Source organism: Protopterus annectens, chromosome 2.part2 (genome assembly GCF_019279795.1).
Source record: "Protopterus annectens isolate FY-2018-M chromosome 2.part2, PAN1.0, whole genome shotgun sequence".
Classification (NCBI taxonomy): Eukaryota; Metazoa; Chordata; order Ceratodontiformes; family Protopteridae; genus Protopterus; species Protopterus annectens.
In genome coordinates, this window is record NC_056730.1 from 546176509 (window position 1) to 546202925 (window position 26417).

At 41.7% G+C, this 26417-nt stretch overlaps 1 protein-coding gene across 1 annotated transcript in view; it reads right to left on the reverse strand.

Moving 5' to 3' along the window:
- Window positions 1-20208: 20208 nt before the first annotated feature.
- LOC122795708 (30S ribosomal protein 2, chloroplastic-like) overlaps window positions 20209-26417 on the reverse strand; it is a 1331913-nt gene continuing 1325704 nt past the window's right edge. The window contains exon 10 of the mRNA XM_044064010.1: window positions 20209-25485. Within this exon, the coding sequence (XP_043919945.1) occupies window positions 25353-25485 (133 nt within the window). The 3' untranslated portion in view covers window positions 20209-25352. The remainder of the gene's footprint in view (window positions 25486-26417) is intronic.

Below are 26417 nucleotides of genomic sequence, written 5' to 3' on the forward strand. Positions count from 1 at the left end.
ATCAAAAAATATATCTAAATCCCACCAAAACCAAGATTGTGCTCTTTGCAACTGAGCATAATTTGACAAAATCTCCAGACTCTGGCAACATCAAAGATATTAACAACATGCCCAAAAGTACTTTTAACAAACTTCAAATACCATAACATTTGGCTGGATCAAGTCCTCAACATTCATATACACACAGAAAAAAAAAAAAAAAAAAAAAAAAAAAAAACAGAAACAAAGATAATCCCCTTCACTTCTGACCAGAAAAAAATTATCCTTATCTGTCCCTTCTCTAGCCAAGAGACTTCTCCTGCCTCAGCTGAATTATGGTCTTCCCATTACAGCATCAGCTTCCAAGAAAAACTACCCTGCAAATAAAATTTCATTTATTACAAATTCACCCTTGCAAGAACACCATGTCTTCCACTCTAAAATGTTAACTGACTGTCAAAGTGAAAAGCTTTTTGTTAGGTTTTCTTCTTTCCAACTCTTATAGCTTGAAACATGCACTCCTCTTGCAGCTAAAACTCTCTGCAAAAAACTTGTCCCCAACTCAAACGTTGGATGCACTTGCAGACCTTGCTTAAGAAGTAACAAATTCCCCTTCCTAAGCATTAACAAGATGAAAACATTTGGCATCGAGTGCAGTTGTCAGTTCATGTGTGTTAATATTCCATTCTCCTATACTACTTTAGGTTACAACATAACAGATTCTTTAGCTAAACCAGTCCCTCCTTCCAGGTCAATAAAAGTGTGTCTCCTAAGAATACTCCTATCTGAATAATACTGAAGTGCTTAAGATAATGCTGTAACGAGAGTTTACTTACGATGGTGCATTTTTTCACTTTCCCAATAAACTAAAGAAGCAGATATAATTATGATTAGAAGTCATTCTTCACCCTTCGAGAGACACACACACATATCTATTTCTGTAAATTGGACGTAAGACTTGACAAAGGATGCCCATCCTTGCCAGATGCCATCCTACTGGCGCAGGAACTTCTTGTTAAACTCTAAATAAATAAGCATGAAATGGTCAGCTGAAGGTATACTTACCCAAACCTGCAGGACATAGCTTCATCCTCAGTTCTGTAGCGTGCAAACTGCTTTCTGGCTTGTGTATCCAGTATGCTCCTCCCCTTTTTAACAGACTCACACAGAAGCCCATTTATTCACTTAGAGCCCATCACTTCCCATCCGGTTAGTGGCATGAGAATGATGGTGAGGTATCTCTGAAAATTCTCTTACAGATTACTATAACACAATTAGCTATTGTGTACTTATACTTAAATTAATATTTTTTTGTTCATTTATAGTCAACGTTGCTGCAAGTACAAATTATATGCTTCAGGTAGGCATATTTAATTAAAATAATAACTGACCTTAGATTTCAGAAGTTATCAGAGCATTACTAGCACTCTTATCTTACCTCTGTACTGGAAAAATAAATATCAAGGCAAACTACACTGAAATAATATGTTAGAAATCTGCCATAAGACTGACATACATTCACACACACACACTACTCACTCTGCAGCCAGTCCATCCTCCTCCAAGTAAGCAGGCAGCTTCTGAAATCCTTCTCTGATGCCAAGTAAATAAGCAGCAGCTGCTAATAAAAAACATTCGTTCCAGCTTGCAAAACCAAATGGAAACCCGGAAATGCGTGTGCCGCGATGACGTCAGCTAAAGCACGAAAATAATTCAAAAATAAAGAAGTAAATTCGAAACAGTTGGGAGGTATGAATTTTGCAAAAAAGTGTGTGGGGGGTTAGCCTCCCCCCCTTGCTCTATGGTTCTGGCGCCCATGTGGTAATGGAGATGGTAAGAAAGTTCATATACATGGCAACGGACCCCTTTTTTATTGATTAGGCAGTTGGAGTAAGAATATAAAGTAATGTCAGGAGTATCCAGTTTGCAACTCGGAGGTAGTGCTTGTCACCACAAACTAGTTGTCCTGTGTGCAAGTAGGTACTGGTGAAATTTCAATGGTGGTTTTACAGGAAAAATGTCAAAGGGAAGGTGTCTGTGGCTATACAGGGCACTGCCAAACACATGAGGGGAAACTAATAAGTAGAGCCTGATGTTTTATGGATAAAGTATTTTGGCAGATATTTTGAAGTTAGAAGCAATGCTTGCCATCATTTATGCTTTAAGATGAAACCTTCTGATACCCAATATGTAACATGGTTTTGGAATTATTAATGCAAATATGAGGAAGCAATATTTGATGCCTAGATGTGTCAGCAGAAGGTAACTGCAGAAGTACCTGGTGGTGCACTCGGCTGTAATGAATTAAAATCTTGCTAAAAAAAATTACTAGAAAATGGAAATCAGAATTTAAACCAACTACAACTAAAGGACTGAATATTGTAAAAGAGATAAAAGAACTGGTTTGTTAATCAGGCCGACTGAGGGCTACTGCACGCAAATAACCCAAAAGTGATAACTGCAACAGTGAAACACGAAGAACATCTGGAGGTGTGATCTTTAGAAGGGGAATGGGCAACTTACTTAGAAATAAATGAAATTTATGGGAACCACACTTGCAGAATAAAGTTCAGGAGGAGGAGTGAGATTTAAGGGAAACCAGTAATTGAAGAATTTATGTAATGTTTGTGTGAAAGATAATTGTTAAAAACAAAACATATATGTATACTACATGAAAAATTTTGATTTGTTTTCCCTTCTAATAATCTATGTGCAACTATGTAACTGTCTAAATGTGATTTAATAAGGATGTTTAAAACAAATTGCCATCCACAGGGATTTAGCCAGTGCAGTTAAAACTGTACAATGCTTAGTGGCATGTCTCACCCTATGTGGCAGTTATTTCTTCTTTGAGAAGTGTGGGGATTTCAAATTAACAGAAGTTGTTGGCATCATAGTGGCCTTCCAATAAGGAGTCTGTTAATTGTTTAGAGGTTATTCAACAAGGTCAATGGGCCTATCCAAAGAAAGAAAAGTTGTGTAAAATCTTACCTTAACCATAGATGCCCTTCTCTTCCATGATGCAGCATTCATCACATATGGGTTTACTCCTCTTGCTACCTGAACATATGGCCAGTATACAAAAGTTTTCAGTCACTGTATGGCTCGTGGGATGTCTGACGTGGCTAGTGGAACATGGGCCATAAAAGTGACATCTGCATGCACCAGCCCTCAGAACTGTAAGCCCCAGTCGGAACCAGTCCTAGCAAGGGAAATGCCAGTCCTGTGCCACCAGAAAGGGAAATGCAGCATGACAGGAGGGGATGGAAGGTGGGAAGGAATACAGCAACATGGAAGAGAAGGACATATATGGTTACACAACTTTTCTATGTCCTTCTATTCACATGTTGCAGTATTCATCACATATGGGTGAGTGCCAAAGCTCACTGTGAAGAAGGGGTGATGGTCTAGAGGTGGTCTCCAAGAATCCATGAAGGATAGCCCTGGCAAATCCCATCCTGGCTCTGGAAATATGGTCTACCTTGTAATGTTTGGTGAAGGTGTGCACTGATGACCAAGTGGCTGCTTCAAGAATGGCAAAGGTATCCAAACTCCTGAAGAAGGCTCCTGAGGATGCCATTGCCCTGGTGGAGTGTGCTTGCAGGGATTTACCAAGGTATTTGCAGCAGAAGGTGATAGCTTTGGAAATCCAAGTTGAAATAGTTTGTTTGGTTACGGCCTTCCCTAGGAACCTGGAGTGGAAGGAGACAAACAGTTGATCTGCCTGTCTGATGGACTTGGTTTTGTAAAGATAAAATACGAGTCGTCTGTGCACATCCACGGAATGGAGTACTCTCTCACTGTCTCCCTGTGGGTTAGGGAAGAAGGTTGGTAGGTGGACGGCCCAATTTAGGGAAAGGTCATTCACCACCTTGGGCATGATGGAAGGGTTAGTTCTAAAAGTAACCCTGTCAGTGTGAAATACCAGGAAAGGTGGGACAGCCATGAGGGCTTGTAGCTCTAACACTCTTCTGGCTGAGGTCAAGGCCATGAGTAGTACAGTTTTCCATGTACAGTGTTTTAGGGAAACTTTGCCCACTGGCTCGAATGGAAGAAATGTAAGCTTTTCCAAAACATAGCTGAGGTCCCATGGGGGTGGAGATGGGCTTCCTGGGGGGGAATCTCAGGTGAAGGACCTCTTTAAGGAATAACTTAGCTGGCAGTCTGGAAGCTGGGGGGGAGCCAGAGGAAGACATGCTGAAATGGCAGACATGTGGGCTTTAATGGATGAGTAGGCCAATCCTGTCTGCAGTAGTTCACACAGGTAAGACAGCACTAGAGGGGTGTCACTTGCAAGCAGGTCCAACTGTCTTTTGAGACACCACATAGAAAATCTCTTCCACTTTGATAGGTAACATTTTCTTGTGTTTGGTTTCCTGGCATCCTGCAGGACAGTGAGCATGTCATCATTGAAAAGGTAGCAAATACAATGAAAACAGAATATTGTTTACAATTTAACTAGAGAAGACTGGTCAGCATTATTAAATATGACTAAAAATGAACAGCTGTTTTTTAAGTCTGCTGACAAGGGAAACAAACTAGTTGTGATGCATATATTCCAGTATTTAAAGATGTGCCATGAACATTTGGATGACAATTTAGTTTATTCAAAGGTAGATACAAGTCAGTATTTGGGAGCCTTAGCTGAATTTAAATATTTACTTAATAAAGGCGTCAGGTTAGGTTACTTAACTACTGATGATGTTAAGAAGAAGCTAACTATGAACAGTCATAGTATTGCCATATTCTACTGTTTACCTAAAATTCACAAAAATATACAGGCCCCTCTGGACTGCGGCGGTGGTGCGTCGGTAGCATTGTCGCCTCACAGTTAGACATTGCCCGTTCGATTCTCAGAGCGTCTTCTGTGTGGCGACATGCGTGAATGGGCATTCCTTCGTCGAAGGTTGTGCGTTAGGCCCGGCAAGCCAGCACGTAAAAATCTACTGACAATCATTAGCGGACCGGACTTCCACTGTGGCGACTCCTAACCGGGAAAAGCCAAAAGACACAAACAAACAATACAGGCCCCTCTAGGGCACCCTATTGTTTCAGGTAGAAATTACTTTACTTACAATCTAGCTTAATTGCTGCATTTCCTGTTGCTACCCAAGGTAGTTTTATTACCTGCATACGTTAAAGATATTTTTGATTTTTTTAAGTAAGTTAAGGACAGTACAATGGATTAATAAGATGTATTGGGTGACTCTAGATGTGAAAAGTTTATATACTAACATTAAACATTACCATGGCCTTCAGGCAATCAGATTTTTTATGGGTGAGACACCCACTACATAATATATTGTAGACTTAGTACATTTTTGTTTGAAGAATAATTATTTTGAGTTTGATAGCCAAATTTATCATCAGAAATGAGGAACAGCTATGGGGGCAGCTTTTGCCCCTTCATATGCTAATTTAACTATGGGCTTGTTTGAAATTGAATAGGTTTATAGGAAAAGATTTTTTTGCCAATATGTTAAGTGTTATTTTAGATTTATTGATGATTTAATTTTTTTATGTGAAGGAGGGGAACAGGAAGTGCAGAATTTTTTGGATGAATTACAAGTAAACAGATTCAATTTTAAATTTGATGGCATCCAAATAGGGAAGAAGGTGTCCTTTTTGGTGCAGATTTGTTACTTAAGGAAGACGGAAAGTACATAGGAAATTTCACGGGGATATATATTATTTGAGAGCAACAAGTTGTCATCCTGGGCATAGGATTGATGCCTTACCTTATGGTGAATGCATATGCCTTTACAGACTATGCAGTGATGAACAAGAATTTTTAAGGGAGATAGGTTATACTTTTGAGATGTTCAGAAAGCGTGGTTATGGTGAAGATATAATTGCTAAGGCATGGTCTAGATTTAATAAAGAATATATAGGAAACAACAATAAAAAATGGAAGGGCGTTTCCAAATTAAATAATACAGAATCTGGTTGTGAAATTTATTTTGTAACCACATACAGTGGATTTCGCAATAGGCTTTATGAGATAGTACAAACACAGTGGCAACCGGTATCAAATTTAAAGGTTTGGAAGCTCATGGATGCCTAATAAAGCTGTTGCTTCATATAGAGTGGGTAGGAATATTGAGCTTTTTGGTGAAATCTAGGTTCTGTAGACCCAAGGAGGTCTTACATGAGTCACTAAGAATAAAAGGGATAGTAGGATGTGCCAGATGTAAGGCATGCAAATTTATTGTGCCTTATTTTGGACTCTTAAATGGTCGCAGATTTGAAGTTTGTGGGAATTATAGGTGTGACACTGAGGGCATTATTTATGCCCTCAGATGTCCCTGCAATACTTTTTATGTGGGTGAGTCCAAAGGGGCTTTTAAAATAAGGTTATTAGAACATGTTCATGATATATTAAATAAAAAGGAACAGAGTTCAGTGGCACAACATTTTTTGCAAGCACATGGCAGTTCTGTTCATGGTTTATAAGCCACAATTTTAGAAAAGGTAGTGTGTTTTTTTTGGGGGGGGGGGCGTCAGCAAGAATAAACGTCTTTATAAAAAAGCAGTGTATATATTAAAGTTTGATACAAAGGTGCCCGCGGTAGTGGTGCTGCAGTAGCGTTGTTGCCTCACAGCAAGACGTTGTCGTTGATTCTCAGCTAGAGTGTCGTCTGTGTGGAGGCATGCGTGAATGGGCATGCATTCGTTGAAGGTTGTGTGTCAGGGCTGGTAACTCGGCACATAAAAATCCACTACCAAACATTAGCGGACCGGAGTTCCGCTGTGGCGACCCCTAACCGGGATATGCCGAAAGACACAACTTTGTTTCCAAAGGGTATGAATGTTGATTTTAATTGACATGTATTACTTTAAATATTTTTTAAGTGTTTGATGGTATTACCTAATGACTTTATTGTTTAATTGCTTATTTAGCAGTGTATATAAACCAAGTGTGTGATGTGAAGTAACTGTGTACTCCAAGAATGCAGTGTATGCCAAGACGTCAGAAAGGAATACATTTTATTCATTGGGTTCCTGGTCTTTGTTCTTCGTTGTATTTGCTGTCTTTGCTTTGCTGCTTTGCTGTTGTTATTGCTGCATCATTGAAAAGGTGTCTGAAAGGGCTCAGAATCCTATCATCCACAGTGTGAGATGCAGCAATTGCTACTGTGGGTGTATTTGGAATTCCTTGTGCTGTGTGAGAAAGTCCACTTTGAGGGGTAACTTGTGGTGATTGCCCTTGGATAGCTGTAAGAGTAGGGGGAATCAATGTTGTCTTGGCCAACAGGGAGTCACCAACATGATTTCTGGTCTGTCCTGCTGAATTTTCAGCAGGATCTTCTGTACAAGTGGCAAGGGGGGAAATGCATAGAGAAACTTCCCCTTCCAAGAGATGAAGAAGGTATCTGTTGCCATCGCCTGAGGGTGTGGGAGTCTGGTGCAGAAGAAAGGAAGTTGCCTGTTGATGGAGGAGGCAAACAGGTCTATTTTAGGTGTACCACACCAGTGGAACAGGTCCAGGAAGACATCCCTGTGAAGCATCCATTTGTGGTGGTTTGTTATGGATCTGCTGAGGGAGTCTGGCTGGGAGTTCTGTTGTGAAGGAATGTAAACCGGCTGCAGGTAACTCCCTGGGAGGTGGCCAGTTCCCACACCAGGAGAGCTAGTCTGCAAAGCAAGTAAGATTTGGTTCCCCCTGTTTGTTGAGATACCACAACACTGGGGTATTGTCTGTAAAGATCTTTAGTGGTCCTTGTTGTAGATTGGATTGGAAGGCTTGCAGGGCCAGGAGTACTGCCCTCATCTCTCGGATACTGATGTGTTCTTTTTTGTGTGGCCCTGGCCACAGCCCATGCACTTTCAGTTGGCCCAGAGTTGCTCCACAGCCCAGGTCTGAGACATCTGTGTGCATGATCTGTTTGGGTTGAGGTGATTGGAGAGGAAGACCTGGATTGAGGTTCACTTGCTTCAGCCACCACTGGATTTCTAGTTCGAGACAGGGTAGGAGGGGAACCCTGTGCTCCAAGGGGTGGGAGTGCGGGGTCCAGATTGACCTTAAGTACCATTGCAACTTCCTCATATGGAGTCTTGCTAATGGTAACATGGGGATAGTGGCTGCCATGTAGTCCAGGAGCCTGAGGTACTGCCTTACTGTCAATTCTGTTGTCTGGAGGAGTTTGGTTAAGCTTTCCACCTTTTGGAGGGGTAAGCTTTTGCGAATCCTGCATCCCCGGAAGACAATGCCTTGGGAAGGTTCCAAGTGGGATTTTGGGAAGTTTATCTGAAATCCCAGGGATTGCAGGAGGGTAATGGCAAACTGTATGTGTTGCTGGAGGGTCTCCTTGCAATCTGCCTGTACGAGCAGGTCATCCTGATAAGGGTATATCTGGATTCCTTTTGTCCTGCAAAAAACAATAACTGCGGCCAGACATTTGGTGACTGCTCTGGGTGCCGTGGAAGCCCAAAGAGCAAGGTGAATAGCCCACAGAGAACCTCAGGTATTTCCTGAAATGGGCCCATACGAGGATGTGAAGGTACGCATCCTTTATATTTAGGGTGGCCATGAACCCTTGGAGAAGAAGTGGAAAAAGAGTTGGTAAGGGCAACATCCTGAAAGCAGGAACTTGAAGGAAGAGGTTGAGTAGAGAGAGGTCCAGAATTGGTCTCCAAGGACCATCATTTCTTGGGACTAGGAAAATCCTGGAGTAAAAACCTCTTCCTTTTGCAGCCAATGGTACTGTTTTGATGGTGCCTTGTGCCATCAGGGTTTCTAGTACAGGCTGCAATAGGTGCAGCTGCTGTTTTGGAGGTTGTGGGATACCCTTTCACTTTGGGGGCATAAGCCAGGTCATAAAATAACCATTTTGTATTATTGAAAGGACCCATTTGTCTGAGGTGATGGATGTCCACACTGAAAGACAGTGAGAGAGAGAGAGAGAGAGAGAGAGAGAGGGAGGGAGGGGTGGGTTTTTTAAGGTTAGCAGGTAGTCAGACACTACTTGCCCTGTCTTGAAAGGGCTGCCTCTGGCTAGAGGAGGGGGGAAGCTCTGGCAGGAGTGGGTTGATTCCTAGTTGTTTTTCTGGGTCTTGTGGGAGCAGCAGGATGAGTGTGCTTTCTAATAAATTATGTTTTTGCTGGATAATTCCTCTGGAATTTTGGGACAGGAGAGACCAGCAGGTGTTTTAAATCCTGCATCTCTTCTCTTTTGCTGAAGTGACTTAAAGAAATCAGCCACTTTTGTACCAAACAGAGCTGTATTGTCCAGAGGGGCTTCAACCAGCTTTGCTCTAAAGTCATCTGGTAGATGCTGGAGGTGTAGCCAGGAAAACCTTCTCAAAACAGATGCTGATGCTGCTGACCTGTCTGAGGCTTTAGCAGCATCATAACTGCACTTTATGGAGTGCCTGGTAACCTGGGAGGTGAGAACAAGAAGGGAAGACAGAGAAGCTTTGGCAGCAAAACCTGGTGAATCGGACAATTTCTTAGAGACTTTCTCCAGAAGGGATAAGGCATATTTAGCCATGTGTGTCTGGTGGATGGTAGCCCTGAAGGCCAGAGTAGCAGAGGTGTAAAGTTTCTTACCCAGCCGTTCCATGGTTTTGCTGTCTTTGTCAGCAGGAAGAATGGTGGTGGCAGATAATAGTTTAGAGGCCTTATCTGTGGAGATGGAAATGGTGGCAGGGTCTACTGGAGGACACTTAAGAAACTTAGCAGTCTCAAGGACTTTATAAAACCTATCAGGTCTGCATGGAGCAGGGGGTTGTGAGTCAATGTTCAAGGATGCTGAAGAGAAGGCATCCAGGAAGGCAGGCAGAATTGGAGGAATGTACAGTTGTGTACACTTACCATAAATGTAGACGTTAGAGTGTATTCATTGTTGCAGTCATCATATTTGTGTTATCCCTGCCAGGGTAGCCCTTGTCTGGCCAGGATACCAGAGACTTAGTATTTCTGCGTCAGTTGCTGTCTCTTGAGGACTGACGTCAGATCGTCAGTGATATAAAGGAAGGCATCCGATGCCATTACATCAGTTTGTCTTGCCCTAACCTGTCTAGAGCCCCCAAAGTAGGAGGCCAGGCTCTGGTGGTAGAACCCCACCAGTGGAAAATAAATAACAAAATGTCCCTTGTAAGGAAAGGAGAACAACAAGGGGAAAAAAAAGGAAGAACAACGAGAAAGGGGGATGGAGGGAGGGAAACTAGGACTGCAACAGTGAATACACTCTAACATCTAAATTTATGGTAAGTGTACACAACTGTACTATGTTCTTTGTGTTTCACTGTTGCAGTTATCACATTTGGGTAGATTCCCAAACCTGAGGAAATGCGTGGAGGCAGTCCAGGAAGCTAGGGGCTGGCTAGCATGCCCTGCAAGACTGGAGAGGCAAACCCTGCCCTGGATTTGGAGAAGAGAGGCAGGTGGTAATGCTTGGTAAAAGTATGAACAAATGTCCAGGTGGCAGCCTGGGGACTCCTCTGAGGAAAGCTGCAGAGGGGGAGGCTGCTCTGGTGGAGTGTGTCCTGACCACTTTGGGGGCATGCTTGCCTTGTTGCTTGCAGCAGAAATGGATACAGTGTGTTATCCATTTGGAAATGGTTAGCTTGGAGATGGCTTTGCCTACAGCCCCTGAACCAAAGCTACCCAGCAATTGATCAAACTTTCTGAAGGGTTTAGTCCTGTCCATATAGTATCTGAGTTGCCTGTGCACATCTAGAGAGTGCAGAATCCTTTCCCCCCTGTTTTAGGGATTAGGAATGTAGGTGGGTAAATGGATGGATTGGTTAAGAGCCACACTGGACACCACCTTGGGCATGAAGGATGGATTAGTTCTGAGGGATACTCTGTCTGCATGGAAGATGATGAAGGGTTCCACAGCTATGACTGCTTGCAGCTCAGAGACTCTTCTGGCTGAACTGATGGCCAGGAGGATGGCTGTCTTCCGGGTAAGAAATTTTAGCTCTGAAGAAGCTGGTTCAAAAGGGGGCAGGGTGAACTTTTCCAAGACAAAGTTAAGGACCCAAGCTGGTGTTGGTGCCCTTCCGGGGGGGCTCAATGTGCTAGCCCCTCTGAGAAACTGTTTAATCAGAGGGTGTGAAAAAAGAGGCTGCTGAGTGGGAAAATGAGCAGAAATATCAGAGGCATAAATTTTTATAGAGGAGAAAGAGAGCCCACTGTGCAGTAGGTCAGCTAAGTAATCTAGGACAAGAGGGATGGAGGGCTGTGACATATTGGCCCCCTCAAGCCTGGATCCAGGTCCAGAGCCTTTTCCATTTATCTGCATAAGACTTTGATGCTAGGGCGTCTGACCTCTCGGATTACATCCAGAAGCTATTTACTGAGGATGGCAGACTGGTCAGTAGTCAGGGTATAAGCTAAACTGCCAAACTGAGTGTCTGGAATTGGGGGTGGATGAATTCCCCTTGTCTCTGGGTTAGGAGGTTTGGAATCTGAGGAAGATTCCATGGAGACAGCGGGGGACAGGCTGTGCAGGAAGGGGTACCAGTGATGTCTGGGCCAGTCTGGAGCTATGAGAATGGTCCTTGGTTTTTCCTCCCTTATTTTGAGCAGTACCCTGGGAATAAGAGGTAGGGGTGGAAAGGCATAGACCGAGAGGTTTACCTAAGGGCAGGAGAGGGCATCCACTTTCCAAGCCATGCAGTGATGCCCCCAGATGCAGAAATTGCTGAGCTGATGGTTGGTGTGAGAGGCAAAGAGGTCAACCTCTGGGGTTCCCCATTTCTGAGTTATTAGGAAGAAGGTGTTTCTGTTGAGCTGCCACTCGTGGGGGTCCAAGAGCTTTCTGCTTAATTGGTCTGCCAGGGAGTTGAGAGAGCCTGGCAGGTATTGTGCTAACAGGTGTATCTGCATGGAAGAGGCTGTGAACCAAAGGGTCATGGGCAGCCTGCACAGTGGATAGGAGTGAATCCCTCCCTGCTTGTTGATGTACCACATCACAGTGGTGTTGTCTGGTTTGATCAGGAGAACCCCTGGAGAGAGAAGGTGTTTGAAAGCTATCAAGGCGTGCTGCACAGCCATTATCTTTTTTTGATTGATGTGCAGGGAGAGTTGCTGGGGGTTCCATTGGCCCTGTATGCACCTGCCGTCCAGGTGTGCACCCCAAGCATAGTCTGATGCGTCTGTGGTGAGAAGGGAAGTCCCTTGTTGTGGGAGCAGGCTGTTACCCACTAAAGAAATTCCTTCCTCAGGCAAGGAATAATAGGCAGAAGAGTTTCCAGATCTTGAGAGTGTTGACACCAAAGGCTCTTTAGGTACCACTGAAGTTTCCTCATATGCAGTCTGGCATATGGAATGAGGAGTATGCAAAAGGCCATGGACCCCAGGGCTTGCAGGATTTTCAATGCAGAAAGCTGGGGCCTGGAGGCCAGTTGAGAGAAGTAAGCTGATGGGAAAATTTGTTTCTCTGGTGTAAGACATGCCATCTAGGATGGTGTGTCCAGACTTGCTCCCAAGACAATTATTCTTTTGGTGGGTACCTGTTCATAGGTTCATAGGTTCATAGGTTAGTACTAGGCTAACTGCCCTGGTGAGCCATTTTAAGCCTAGCCAATTATCCCCTGTGAGATTCAAACCCTGCACCTTGTGTTTGCAAGTCAAACACCTTAACCATTAGGCCACCCTCCCAACCCCTGGGATTGGATTTCTTTTTGTTGATTATGTACCCTAGGGAGGTTAGCAGGTCCTTTACAAAGGCCAGGTCTTTGAGCAGCTTTTCCTGGCTGTCTGCCTGAATAAGGTAGTCATTTAAGTAGGAGTAAAATCTGAATATTTCTTTGTCTGCAAAAGACAATGGCCAGAGCCAGGCATTTTCTGAAAACTCTAGGAGAAGTAGATAAGCCAAAGGGAAGTGCAGAGAACTGAAAGTGTTGAGCTCTTGGCCTGAAACAGAGATATTTTCTGCAGACTCCCTGATAGGAAAGTGGAGGTAGGCCTCTTTTAGGTCCAGGGTGGCTAGCCAGGAGTCCTTGGAGAGCATAGGTAGCAGCTGCTGGAGTGTGAGCATTTTGAATTTTGGGGTCACCAGAAAGGTGTTTAGACTGGATAGATAGAGGATGGGGTGCCATGTGCCCTCTTTTCTGGGCACCAGAAAAAGCCTGGAGTAGAAGCCTTGGCCCATCTGCTCTGCAGGAACGTGCTCTACTGGCCCCAAGGAGAGAAGGGAATAGATTTGCTTTTGAGCCTCTGCCCAATGATTTGGTGATAGATCTGGGAAACCTTTTTGGGGTTGAAAGGGTGTGGTAGGAGAATTTGTACCTGAGACACAATGTTCAGAACCTGTTGGTCCTTGGTAATGGTGGCCCAGGTGCTTGAGTAAAAGGAGAGTTTTCCTCCTAGGGGTATGTGAAGGTGTGCAGAGGCGAGGTTGGGAAGGGGCAAGTCATTGTGAGTTCTTACCATAAGGAGGTGGCTTAGAACTCCCTGATTTTGAAATGGAGGTAGTCCACTGCTTAGATCTCTGCAACCCCTGGGGCTGCTGCTGTCTGGGGGTGTCTGTTTCCACGGGGCCTAGGGCTGGCCCTGTCTACTTGGAGGAGGAAAGGACCAGTGCTTGGAGGGAAAATGCCTGCTGGACCTGTAAGAAATCTTTAACAGTCTGCATAGATTTTGGTTTTCCTTCCATCTTTTTTAGGACCTCTTCTGTTTTAGTGCCAAATAACTTATCTTTGTGCAAGGGTGCATCCAACAATTTTGATTTGACATGGTCTGGCAAGGGTTATTCCTTAAGCCATGAATGTCTTCTAATTACAGATCCAGTGACTGCTGCCCTGCAAGAAGCTTCTAGGGCATCACAACCATAGTGCAAAGTGTGTTTAGTTACTTGACCAGCAGAATGCATGAAGTCCTGTAATTTTTTTGATTCTGCCCATGCAGGAAAGGAGGAATTTTTTTTGTTTAAGGAGTTCCAAGGTATGCTGCTGATACTTAAGCATATGGAACTGACAATTTAGTGCCCTGATAAGAAGAGTAGCTGAGGTGTATGCTTTTTTACCCCATCTGTCCAGTGGTTGGGAATCCCAGTCTGAGGGGGTGGGATTCTTAGCTGAGGTTGCTTTAATCCCTTTAGGCCCTTGAGTAATGACCTCTGGGTCAGCTGTTGGATTTTTAAACAGATATTTGTGTGAGTCAGGGACTCTGTAGTATCTGTCTGGTTTTCTGGGAGCAGGAGGGAGGGCATCTGGGGGTCAATCTGGATTCAAGGAAGACATCATCCACCACCATCTAGGACTTGAGGGATGGCTAAGGGCCTGTGTTGTGGAAGGTCCAGGAACTCACAGAGTCTCTTTTTAGACTGTGGGCAGTCTTGACTCTCCCATTGTAAATGCTCCCTTAAGGTATGCAGGACTTCCCCAAAGGAGAAATCCTCTGGGGGAGAGTTTGACCGAATGGATTCCTCTGCATCAGAATTCTCACATGTGGAGAGGGGCTGCATGTCTTCATAGTCAGATGCATCAGATTCATCTGACTCTTGTTCAGATAAAACTACTGGAGACAGAGCTTTTTTCCTTTTTGAGGGAGTGGCTTGGCTTCCCCTAATCAGCATGATAAGGTCTTCTGCCATTTTAAGCATTTGAGACTGAGGCAAGGGAGCAGGCGCCTGAGAATGGGTAGTCGGTTTCTTGGGTGTGGTTCGACCCCTGGGCCTAAGGAACTCTGTTGTTTTCGAAAGAATGGTAGCCGTGAAAGGTGTCAGTTTAAGTCGGGATTTGGTGTTGCGAAGGACTTCCTCGGAAGCCATTGCCTGCACAGCGGCTCCGGACACATCCAAGGTAGAGATGACAGCAGGATCCTAAGACGAAGAAGAGTTCTGCGTCATACCAGACTCCGAAAGGGTCTCGGTAGCGGCCTGTGAATTAACTGAAGCGGGCTTCAGGGGCTGCTATGTTTTTTCGGAAGATCTGCTGTTGGATGGCTTACCGAAGCCATATCAGAATTCGAAGATTGTAAACGGAAATATCTGGCTACAATAAGGGCCTGACGACGAATAGTTCTGGCATTAAAGCACAGAAGCGACAACGAGGGACGTCGTGGTTTGGGCCTAGACAAGTGACACAGTAAGAATGGAAGTCCCGGTGTTATTTGCTTTCCACAGGCGAGACAATTATTAACTTTTTCTCACATCGGTTAGTGCAAGAAAAAAGGATCCCCAATGGGGTACTTAGCTTTTGAATGGAAACGAAACTCAGGTAGCAGCCAACCAGCACTCATGCAAACTGCTTCTGCTTCAGGCTCCATGGCAAGAAAGACTGATGTAATGACGTCAGATGCCTTCCTTAACACCACTGATGAACTGACGTCAGTCCTCAAGCGAGAGCAACCGATGCAGAAATACTAAATCTCTGGTATTCAGGCCGGCCGAGGGCTACGCTGGCAGGGATAACCCAAATGTGATGACTTCGACAGTGAAACATGAAGAACATCAGCAGTAGGAGTTGAAGAATCCATTTGAATAAGGTCATAATACCTTTTTTGAACCTCAGTCATTTCAGATGACTCCCACTTAAAATGTTCTTTCATCTTGGTAATAGTCTCCCCAAAGATCAAATCCTCAGCTGGGGAGTCAGAATCAATGGATTCTTCCTCTGGGGAGCCATATCCCAAGGGAGAAAAAAGCTGAGAAGTATAAGAGAGTGATTGTTCAGATGAATAATCAGAAAATTCCTCCAATTCCCTCAGAGGGGTCTGATGTTAGAGGCCTTGGGCTCAGTATAAGAGGAGGGATGGTTGAAGTCCCTGTAGTGGTAGGCCATAAGACCACAAAAGCATTAAACAAACTTTGGCTGAAAGCCTCCCAGTCACGCATGCTTTCAGTAGTACGTGAAATGTGTTTTCTTTTTTCCTTCCTTTTGAGAGGCCTGGCAAGCATCTGAAGGGAGGAAGGCCTGGAATCGGGCGACTGTAAGGGACCAAAGAGATTTGACGGACCTATTGAAATCACTCATTCCCCTTGGCGTCAGAAACAGACGTTGGAAAAGCCTCTATGGACATGCTCTCCATGTGGGATTGTGTGCCTTCCCTGGAGGTACCCACTGTATCAGAGGCAACAAAGCACAAATCCTCAACCAGGCCAATGTCAGCCACAGGCTGAGTCTCAGACGCAAGATGCGCAGTGGTAGTGTTAGGCCTGATAGACCTGGCTTTCATTTTTGGCAGTTCGGCATGTACGTCGGCAGAACCCTCCATGCCCAAGGCTAATTGTTTTAAATGTTGATTTTCCAGATAAAGTTTGAGCGCATGCAGATGGCTGCTTAAAGTTTTTGGCAAAAATGCCTGGCAAATGGAGCAGGCCTCGTAGTCGTGAGACCGACCTAAACAAAAAAGAAACTGATAGTGAGCGTCCTTGTGGGGTATCTGATGGCCACACTTACACTTGCCCTTCCTGGATGACATGAACAAGCATTAATATAAAGAAAATGACTAAAAAGGTTCTCCAACGGGACACTTATCTGATCTGAGATCTGACGGCCGGGAAGGCAGGAACACCTGATCTTCGACTGGCAGCTGAGAAGTTTTGGGGGCTGGTGCATGCAGACATCACTTTTATGGCCCATGTTCTACTAGCCATGTCAGACATCCCACGCACCATACAGTGGCTGAAAACTTTTGTATACTGGCCGGATGTTCGGGTAGCAAATGGAGTAAACCCATATGTGATGAATACTGCAACCTGTGAATAGAAGGACATTATCTCTTCCTAGAAGAGGTCTCCCAAGACACAGGCCATAAGGAAGCTGTGACAAGGGTCTTAAGTTGATGATCTTTGACTACAATGGTAAGGACAGCTTTTCCAGCACCTGCTCTAAAAAGAAAACTGGAACTTGAAGGTGGAACCTGGAGAGATGAGATAGGTAAGCAATGGATCTAAATCTTAATTTGACAGCAGAACAACCTCATATGTATTCTGTCCAAAACAATGGACTTTATCAGCATACAAAGTGAACCAGTGCTGTGGTCTGTAGGACCTATGCTGAACTAAACAGATCACAGAGGAGTTTGCCATAGGATTGTTAGCCAAACCTTCACTCAACTCAGCAAGGAGTATAGGGAGAGACTGTCTGCATTCATTTGAAAGGAGCAGGATCTAAATGTGTCCAGGCTGCAAAGATGGCATCCTAATGCACGGGTTCTGCAAGAAGGATGGTTCCAGGGATAATCACCCTCCCTGTCTGGATAATGACTTAAGGGTTTACTGGGAGAAAATACAGATGCCACAGGCCTGTGGAATGGGGGACTTTTCTTTTCTCCTGATAATCAGCTCCTGCAGCCATGGGGCAAGTTTTTCAAAATGTTAAACAGCTGGTGAGTATCTAATATCTGGAGTTTTCCTGCAGACTATGAAGGCACCGGAAGCTAAATTCTGACAAGAGTTCTGCTGGACCTGACTGGAAGAATGGTCTGTAGAAAAAATTCCCTGGTCCTGAGAGCAATTACCATCTATCTTCTGGGAGGTAGTGTAAGGGTCATTCCATGGCAGCAGACCTGGTTTAAGTATGGTCCAGACACCAGACCATAGGGATCACTTCTAGTAGTCTCCTGAAGTCCCACTACTGGCTAATGGGTGCAATTACAGACAACTCTCAAAAAGCAAGGGAGAGCTGGTGAGAAATAATGCTTATGAGATTATCGCACTGATGGACTTGGCAGGAGGAATATGACACCAATGTCTGAAATTAAATTGTCTCACATACCAAGTTGCTCTGGCACCACTCAGGAACTTGAGTGGGATCCTGCTGCCACTCTCCTTTCTAGACACCCTTAAATGAAGCCACTTTAAGAGAGCGGAGGAAGACTTCCAAGTTTCTCCATACTCTGCTGCCAAGTGGCCTTACTGAAGTATTTGTACTGCTCGATGCCATGCTCCTCACCCAATTTGGAGTGGTGTTCATGTGATCCTGGTTCAAGATGTGGTGAACAAAGGAACACTTGAAAATGTTAGTTTTTTAGGCAAATATGAGATCCTTCTGTGATGAACATTAGGATCAAGATGGAAAATGAGTAAGCAGTGAAAAAGATATGATAGGAAAAAAAGGATAGGCACTCTCCTAAAATGACATAAGATACCATGGTATGAGCCAGCAGATGCATTCACCCTGAGTATACGAACAATTCAAACTAAGGACAGCAGAAGAGGAAATTCCAAGAGTTACTCAGTGTAGAAAGATTCTAAAGTCAGATCCAGAATAGTGGATCTAATCTTCTATCACAAATGATAACGCAATAACATTTATATCATATATAAAACACATTTATTTCCTATATTGTACACCTCTAATTTTCACTCCTACTAATTTGATAAGACTAAGTAACCCTGGTTTTACTGTACTCATTTGTTGCAGCTTTTAATACTATCATCATCAAGACATTACCAGTGAGGCCTCCTAATGCAGATTATTATCCAGGAATAAGATCAATACTGGCCATAAATCTAATCCTTGTAAAATGGGATTACTTGATGTTTCTGACTACCCACATGTTATTTCCTGTCATTTCCTTCTCTCTTGCTCCTTCTGCATAGTTAGGCACGTGTTTAAAGTAATGTATAAAGATTAGAAATTTGAATCAAACATTTTTGCTGTTTCACAAAATACCACATCAATGGACAAACATTCGTGCCAATCCAGACTACAACCCATACAAACCTCATAACTGATTTCTGCCAAAAGCCCCTTCCAAATTCAATTTCAACTACAACTGGAATTGCTTAGATGGGCCTACAGTTCTTTCAGATACTTGTGCAATCTCTTTTAATGAATGGGAACTATCTACTACTTCCATGCACCAAAAGAAAACTGCCAGTTTTTACAGCTGAATTCATAACCCATACTACGTCTTTTGCTTGAAGATCATTTGCACACCACTGCTATAAATGAGGACCACATTTACTTGTCAAGGCTAATAAAACAAAAGGAGAAGAGAAAACATGGGAACCAATGGAAAGTTCAGCAGATATTAATTCTATCAGCTGTTAAAAAGCCTTATCCTGGAATCCATAATTTGATCCCATCCATCTCCATATATGGAATATGCAAGTCATTTAACCATTTAGTGCTACCAGGTGCCCTGAAAATAGGCACTTGTGTCTAGTGGTTTTACTGACTAACGGACAAAACATAAATTAAAAAGCAAAATCCAAAGGCAACTTTTATAAAACATTTTTGGATTTCTCTTTCTCTGATCTAGCCACTCCTCCTGGATGTACAACTGAACCATTTGCCATCCCCACCCCCAAGTAAAAGCCATACTGCCTCTTCAGTCCAGTGGGCAAAGGCACAAGTTGCAATGCAGTCATCCAAAATGACAAACAGCACTTTTTTGTAGGGCCCTAAATCCCATTATTGGCCTTCTAGGGCTCTACAGTTGCTGTTGTTCAAGGCCACATGTCAAATAGCACATATACCAGACCTTGGCTGAGTAGTCCACTGTATTCTGGTCTTGCTAAGCTCCAAATGCAGCTGGTTCACCTATATTTTTTGCACATGCTGCCAGTGCAGCACAGCAGCCTGGCTCCTCTAGCTCTGTGCTGCTAACTGAACACTGTTTTTGGGCTTTATCCTTCTATGCCAAAGAGCATTTTCAAACAGCCCAGAAGGAATAAACCTGAACTGAACTGCTTAATACAGAAGGTGGTGCAACTTCAAATGCTGCAATGAGAAATTCTGGGAAAATGGTAAATGCTCTCTTCATATTTGAACGAAAGACTACCCTTCATGATGATCATGAATAAAAGTGGAAGAAGAAGAGCATGAGAACCAAAGGAAGGTTTAGCACATATTAAGGCTATTAGCTGTTAGTTAATAAGCCTTATCCTGGAATCAAGAATTTGATCCTGTTGACTAATCATACTTTTAAAGACTATTATGTAATATTTTTAGAGGTAAAAGAACAAATACCATGGCTCAATGTTTACAAGTTTTGTCAGGATTACTCTACTGTCAACCTCTGACAAGTGGTGTCATTTCACTCAGGTAGGAAATGCACATGCAGAAATCAAGAAATTATAATGGAGTCATTTAATTCATACAATACCAGTCAATTATATTACATCTGGTTTCTGTCCTGTAGAGCAAATGCATTCCTCTCAAATGGTTAAATAGAATCCCAAACATGATGCGAGTTACCAAAATCAAAAGGCTGCCAGTGGTAAATTTCCCAAGTCTAGACATACTGCATCTGATTGGGAAATAATACTGTCTCCCCTCTGTCAACCCTCTGCTACTATATGAATAACCATTTCTAACACCGACTGAAAGAGAACATATTTTTAATACAGGTTTTATTAATCACAATCTGGTACACTGAAATAAAAAAAAATTGAAAGTATCAACCTTATAATCAACACTGGAGAGTTTAAAAAAATAGATATGTGCATTTTTTCTTCCCTCCATGTAACTGTCAGAAACATTTCTAAGTACTATAGGAATTTTTAACATGCCAGTCAATCAGTAATTAAGACATAATTTTAATTGTACATATGCCAGTTATTCCAAAGTTGTCAATCTGTATCATTTCCATTCTTCCCCGTCAATGTGAGCCACAAGTTAAAAAGAAGCAGCATTTTTTTTCACAAATAGAAGGTAGATGCACTGTAAACTATTCATCGCAAATAAAATATGAGAAAACAATGGGAAAAAAACACCTTTGCTTTGTGTTCTTTTACACACAAGTGGCTTTACAATCAACAACTTTGCAGTGTGTCATCCTTTCATAAACCCAACACACTGTTTTAAATAACAAGATAGTTCTAAGGTTTCCCAATTCATAACATATCAAAATGGTCCTGGCAAGCTGCAAGCCAGGGAAAATGACAGAATTTATTATGGAGTAATGCAATACTTGACTGTGAGGTTTGGGCAAATTAAATTGGTAGTGATGTGGACAATACCTATGTCTATTCAAACTTCAAAAAATAAATCTGCTAATGTGAAAGTAAGCATGTGTCTTACATTTGAGGCACGATTACCTCACTTTCCATCTGAATTTAGCTCAAATGAATCATTACACATGCAGTATTAAGTTTACTTCGCACTATGCTGCTCTTGCATAGCAGCATGTGTGCACTCACAATAAAAAAATGTATACAAGCTATGCCCAGGAGAGTGGCCAAAACTGTGTTAATAATTTACTTTCATAAAATGCTTAATGATTTATTATTATAATAATTTTGCATATGAGCATGTGTTATTAGGGACTAGAAATAAAACCACTGGAGATGTCAAATCTCTCTCTAAATCCCACTTTAAATATAACGGTCAAGTTTCACTGACCATGGTAAACTTTATAAAGTTCTGCTTTCAACTGCAGAACAACACCGGTCTACTTGTCCTGTGATAGAAAACTTTTCAAGTAACAGCAATAACAGATTATTTCCTCCTTATTTAGGACACAAAAGGGTTTTTTTACATAAAACAGCTGTTTGAGTTTTCAAGCATCTTCCCAATTGGTAAAACAATGAATCTAAGAAAATAAGTCATCATAAAGCATTTCAGTAATCTGAATGAATAACACTTCTTAAATTGTGTACAGTTCAACAGTCAACCATTCCTCAGCTGAAATAACCTGTGTCTTGTTTAAAGTACCCAAGACAATTTGAAGGAATGGACAACAGTCATATTTATACAGAATTACAAATTATTTTGCTTAATTCATAATACTTCTTCAAAACAGCTGATGATGTCCAGTCACAGAAAAGTAATAATAAAAAGTTAATAATGCAGGCGAAAATAAGCTTTCATTTTTTATACTTGTGCAACCTTAAAAAGTACAACTCTTTACTACACTGTTGCAGTGTTTCTTACAAGGAAAGTGCACAGACGTTTTGGAATAGCCTAATGACTCATTCTTCTGAGTCAAAAGCACATCCTGCCCTAAGGCGCACAGAAAAGAAGAAAAACAGGACGTACATTGCAATTTTCATAAAAGCTGCACTATACAGATCTACATCACTTTTCCAGAACAGAATCATCTTCCTTTTCAAGTATAAAGTGGAAGACTTTTTTTTTTTAAATTCCAAAGTTGTGTGTGTGTGTGTGTGTGTGTGTATATATATATATATATATATATATATATATATATATATATATATATATATTTATTTATTTTTTTAAAGCAGATACACATTTTCCCAAATCATAATGTTGACATCAAATACTAGCATTAATCAAATGTGCGTTTACTCCACAAGTGAAATTAATTAATAAATAATGGAATGAATTTTCTGAAAGCAAAGTACGCTATTTGCAGAGATAAATGTTTTAACATTTTCAAGACAACCAAACCAATGATTAAAACGGCTTGCATTCAGTCATCTTTCTGGAAAAATATAACTGTGTTATAATCTACCCATTCATCAATTAAAAATATTGTCAGTAAGGAAAGTTTTGAATTAATTTCAAGTGACTTATAAGACAGCTTCCCCAAAATAAAGAATTCCAAAAAAAACTGAAGAGGAACTTTTTTAATTTTTAGCTGCTCTACAAAAGTTGTAATTATACCTCTACCTTTAGATAACACTACAACACTGTTCTTTATGCAGAAAAATCCCAAATTCCAGCAAGTGAGAGCTCAGTTCACATGAAGATAAAAAATAAACATTCATAAGTACAGTCTTGTGGAAACCAACAATACTACTTCTGTTGCCATTATTATAAAATCAGCTCTCCCTGCTGCTTAGTTTGATTACATCCATTATTTCAAAAGTGTGTGTATATACATACATATACACATACATGCATACTATAGACACACACACATAAAATGTGTGTGTGTGTTTTTTACTTCGACTTGGTTAGCAAAACATACTGAAAATGTGTAATGAACTAAGTTTTCCTAGGTTATAATACAAGGACCCTTCCAAGCTGACTTACTTTTTATACTTTCTGATGCAATAACAAACAGCAATAAATATCAAAAATAAATAGTAACAACTTCTGAAGGTATACTTAAAATATTGTAAGCTGCAAATTTAGCTCAGTAACAGAAATGGACTCTATAAGGAAAGCAATAGCAATTTAAATAAAGTACCATTGGAAAAATATTCTATGCTTGGTTCCTGCTAATTTTGATGTCACTGAGTTATTGGACACTTGTACTACAGTTATTTTAGCATTCTAAATTGTTAAACAAGCATGTAAGAGATTCCTGTCATGTGTACAGCACTATCGCAGATGCAACAGACCAGCACTGTGAACAATGACACAGGCTTTGCAGTTCATAACCCACATCAAGCATATAAATGTTCAACACTGGAGCTATACAACAGTATAAAGGCTGACATATGTGGCTCCATAAAGTGAGGGCCACCTTTTGTTCAACATCAAAACCCGTGTTCCCTCTGCTTGTTTACAGTAGTTAATGGAGTGAAACGTATGCACCTGGAAAGTAGCCTCCAAAATCCATCAGCAATTACAAATAATAATAATCATAAATTAATATGCTCCCTGTAGCTACCATGTTACAGCTTTGAATTTTAAGTGCCAGTTTGCTTATTTGCATTTGTTAACTGGGGTAAAACACTGATCCATATGGACCTTTTTCAGACTTGGCCCAGAAGCACGGTCTGGTTAACCGACTTGCTGAGTCCCACAGTAGGCAAACAGAGGCATAAAGAATCAAATCCTGACAACAGAATGTTGCTCATTAGCAGCTCAGCCTTAATCTACTCCATTACCTGCCAAATAAAATGCACTGAGCATATAAAGAGAAGCATTTCTGCAAACAAAGAGTCAAACATCTATGGTCTTTTGTTGCTAAACATGTACACTTGTAAATTAGACACAATTAGAGATGAAGCACGCAGAGGGAGTCATTGTTATAAAAAGCAGTGCAGAGCTGAAGCTACAATTAAAAAAGTGCACATGCTTAACTGAGCACAGCAGTTACTCAGAACATAACAGTGCATTGTGAATTGGTCAATACTTCCACAGCAGTCTCCAAACAGTAATACCAGAGACAGTATTATAGAAGCATATAGTGCAGCATGGCTATAGCTAATGATCTGTACACACCAAGTGTCAAATCTATCAAATTAGGCAACAGATGACACAAAAACAGTTTGGTGCATGGAGCATGGGTGTCTCAGGATCATACAAGGATGGACCATATCCAACCAGTACAGCTCATCTCTGTCTCAACCTCTGTGCTGCATATTTAGTTCACGTTCACTGCAAACGGGTAGTCAAACAGCAAAACACTGCTCAGACAGGAATAATAAAGTACAGACAAATACTGTCAGTTGATTTTGGATGAAAAGATGTCAAAAGAGCAGATTTTCAAAATATAACCTTGAAGCTCATCAGAAATAATCTTCTTCCAAAAAAGAAGTATGGGACAGTCTGCAAAGATGTAACAATCACTGGATCCACACTACATAATTCCCATGGCATAACTGTTTGTACCTTGTGTGTCACTTTCTGACATGAGTGGGTTACTGGTGTAGACTTCCTTCTGCAGTAGCTATTTCAGACAGTGGTACAGCCCCCAATGTGTATACACACACACCATATTCTTCCTGTACTATTAAAAATATACTGTTTTCTCCCCTGCTTTAAGACCAAAAAGGTTAAATAAACATCCTGCTGATGGGGCCACAATCACTGAGTTTACAATGAGTCATGCAGATTAGGCACTCTGAAGTCTTTCTCACCCATAAAAGATTTTTTAAATGTTCCTGTCCTGGCAAACTGCAAACTAGAAAATGTACATAACTTCATATGGACAGTCAGTTGGATTTAAGTGATGTGTGAAATACAAAAAAATATAGGAGGGGGAAGATTGATTTAATTATGTCAACATTATGATGACTAATACAATGCTTTTAAAAGGCTGCAAACATGTCTCAGTAACAGCACCTTACTTCCTGAAAATATGAAGTAAAGCTTAAGCAACATCTGAACACTTCGGTAACCCCTTTTGGCATTAATTCTGAAGCAAAAAGTGCACTTCCACCTATCACAGTGCCAGTAAGAAGACACTGATTATTGTTCTTCAATCACAGAACATCACATTATATCTGTGCCTGTGCAGGTAAGTAGGTAGGTACAACCATTTATGTTCCTTTACCAGATCTCCTGATACTGTGAGAGACTGAAAGTCTTGCAGCATCTTTGATAATACATATTCATTATGGCACAAATGGCATAGAGAGATTGAGAAAGAAAAAGAGAGACACACACAACATGAACTGCAATACCTTTTAAGCCCCATAGGCTTTCTCATCATCACTGAAATTTAAATGCTACTGACCACTTTCTTCCTTTCCATGAAAATGAAAATCATGGAATTTCATGGAATTAATTTCTAATCCCACAAAAATATCATGACCGTGCACAGTCCAGTATCAGTGAAAGTGGCACATGAGAGGGAAACTGTCATCAAAGGCTGGTACATCCAATTATTTTTTCTCTTTGGTAATGTCAATGCCCTTGTGCTCTGGAATATGTTGGAAGCGACAGTTGTTACCATTAGCACAGCTAGCAGTTCTCCAGAAATGGCACTCCAATGACTGAGGAAGTTTCACTGCATCCCTGCAGAAAAAAGGACAGGTGTGAAGGCTAAAAGGACAGATCTAAATTCAAGGCCAAGTGTGCTCAAACACACTGGTGTTATTTAACAAACTATCAAAACATGTTATACATACAGACAGATACATGCATGCAAAAAATATAATATACAACATAATGCAGATCAAAACACTTCACATGGAAGATCATATGCCATGCACATGGGTGGGTAGGGCTGTAGGGGATTTAAAGGGAGACCTAGTAGAAAAAGCTTCCTACTAGTGTCAGGACTGCATCCTAATGGTGTGTCCCCATGTCCTCTTTGCCAAGAAAAGACTGCAGAGGAGCACCAAAATTCTGATGGCAGACAGTGAAAAAGATGATAAATGAAAACATATAACAGAGACATCATAAATTATATAAAATGTGCAGGTCCCAATGACCTCAAGTGCTCCCATCCAGTTCAAAATCACTCACTTATTCTCAAGTCCATAAAGAGTAAGGATAGCAGAGCAACATGTACTACATGGGGAGCACTCCACTCATTTCCAATTATATAATCCATCTCTGGAAATGAAAATTGAGGCAATATTCTCACAAAAAGCACTCAAAATAATCAGTGTTAGTGATGTAACCACTGCACCCATCACACACAGTACTGACACAACACGTAGATCAACATATGGCGAGGAACTTAAAAACAACCTTCCTAAACCCCAATGACACCCTAGACATTCAGCATACAAAAAACAATCCTCAGTAACTCCAAAAGCACTCCACAAAAAAACAACCAACACAAAAACACAAAGCTACACCCTTTGCAGCCTCATCCACAAAGGCCACAAAGCAAGCCAACACACTATCCAATATTTTAATCACAGCAGAGTCCACTGTGAGACAGAGATGTCCCACTCACCAGTAAGAATAAGGAGAAAATCACAGTTAATTGTCTATCA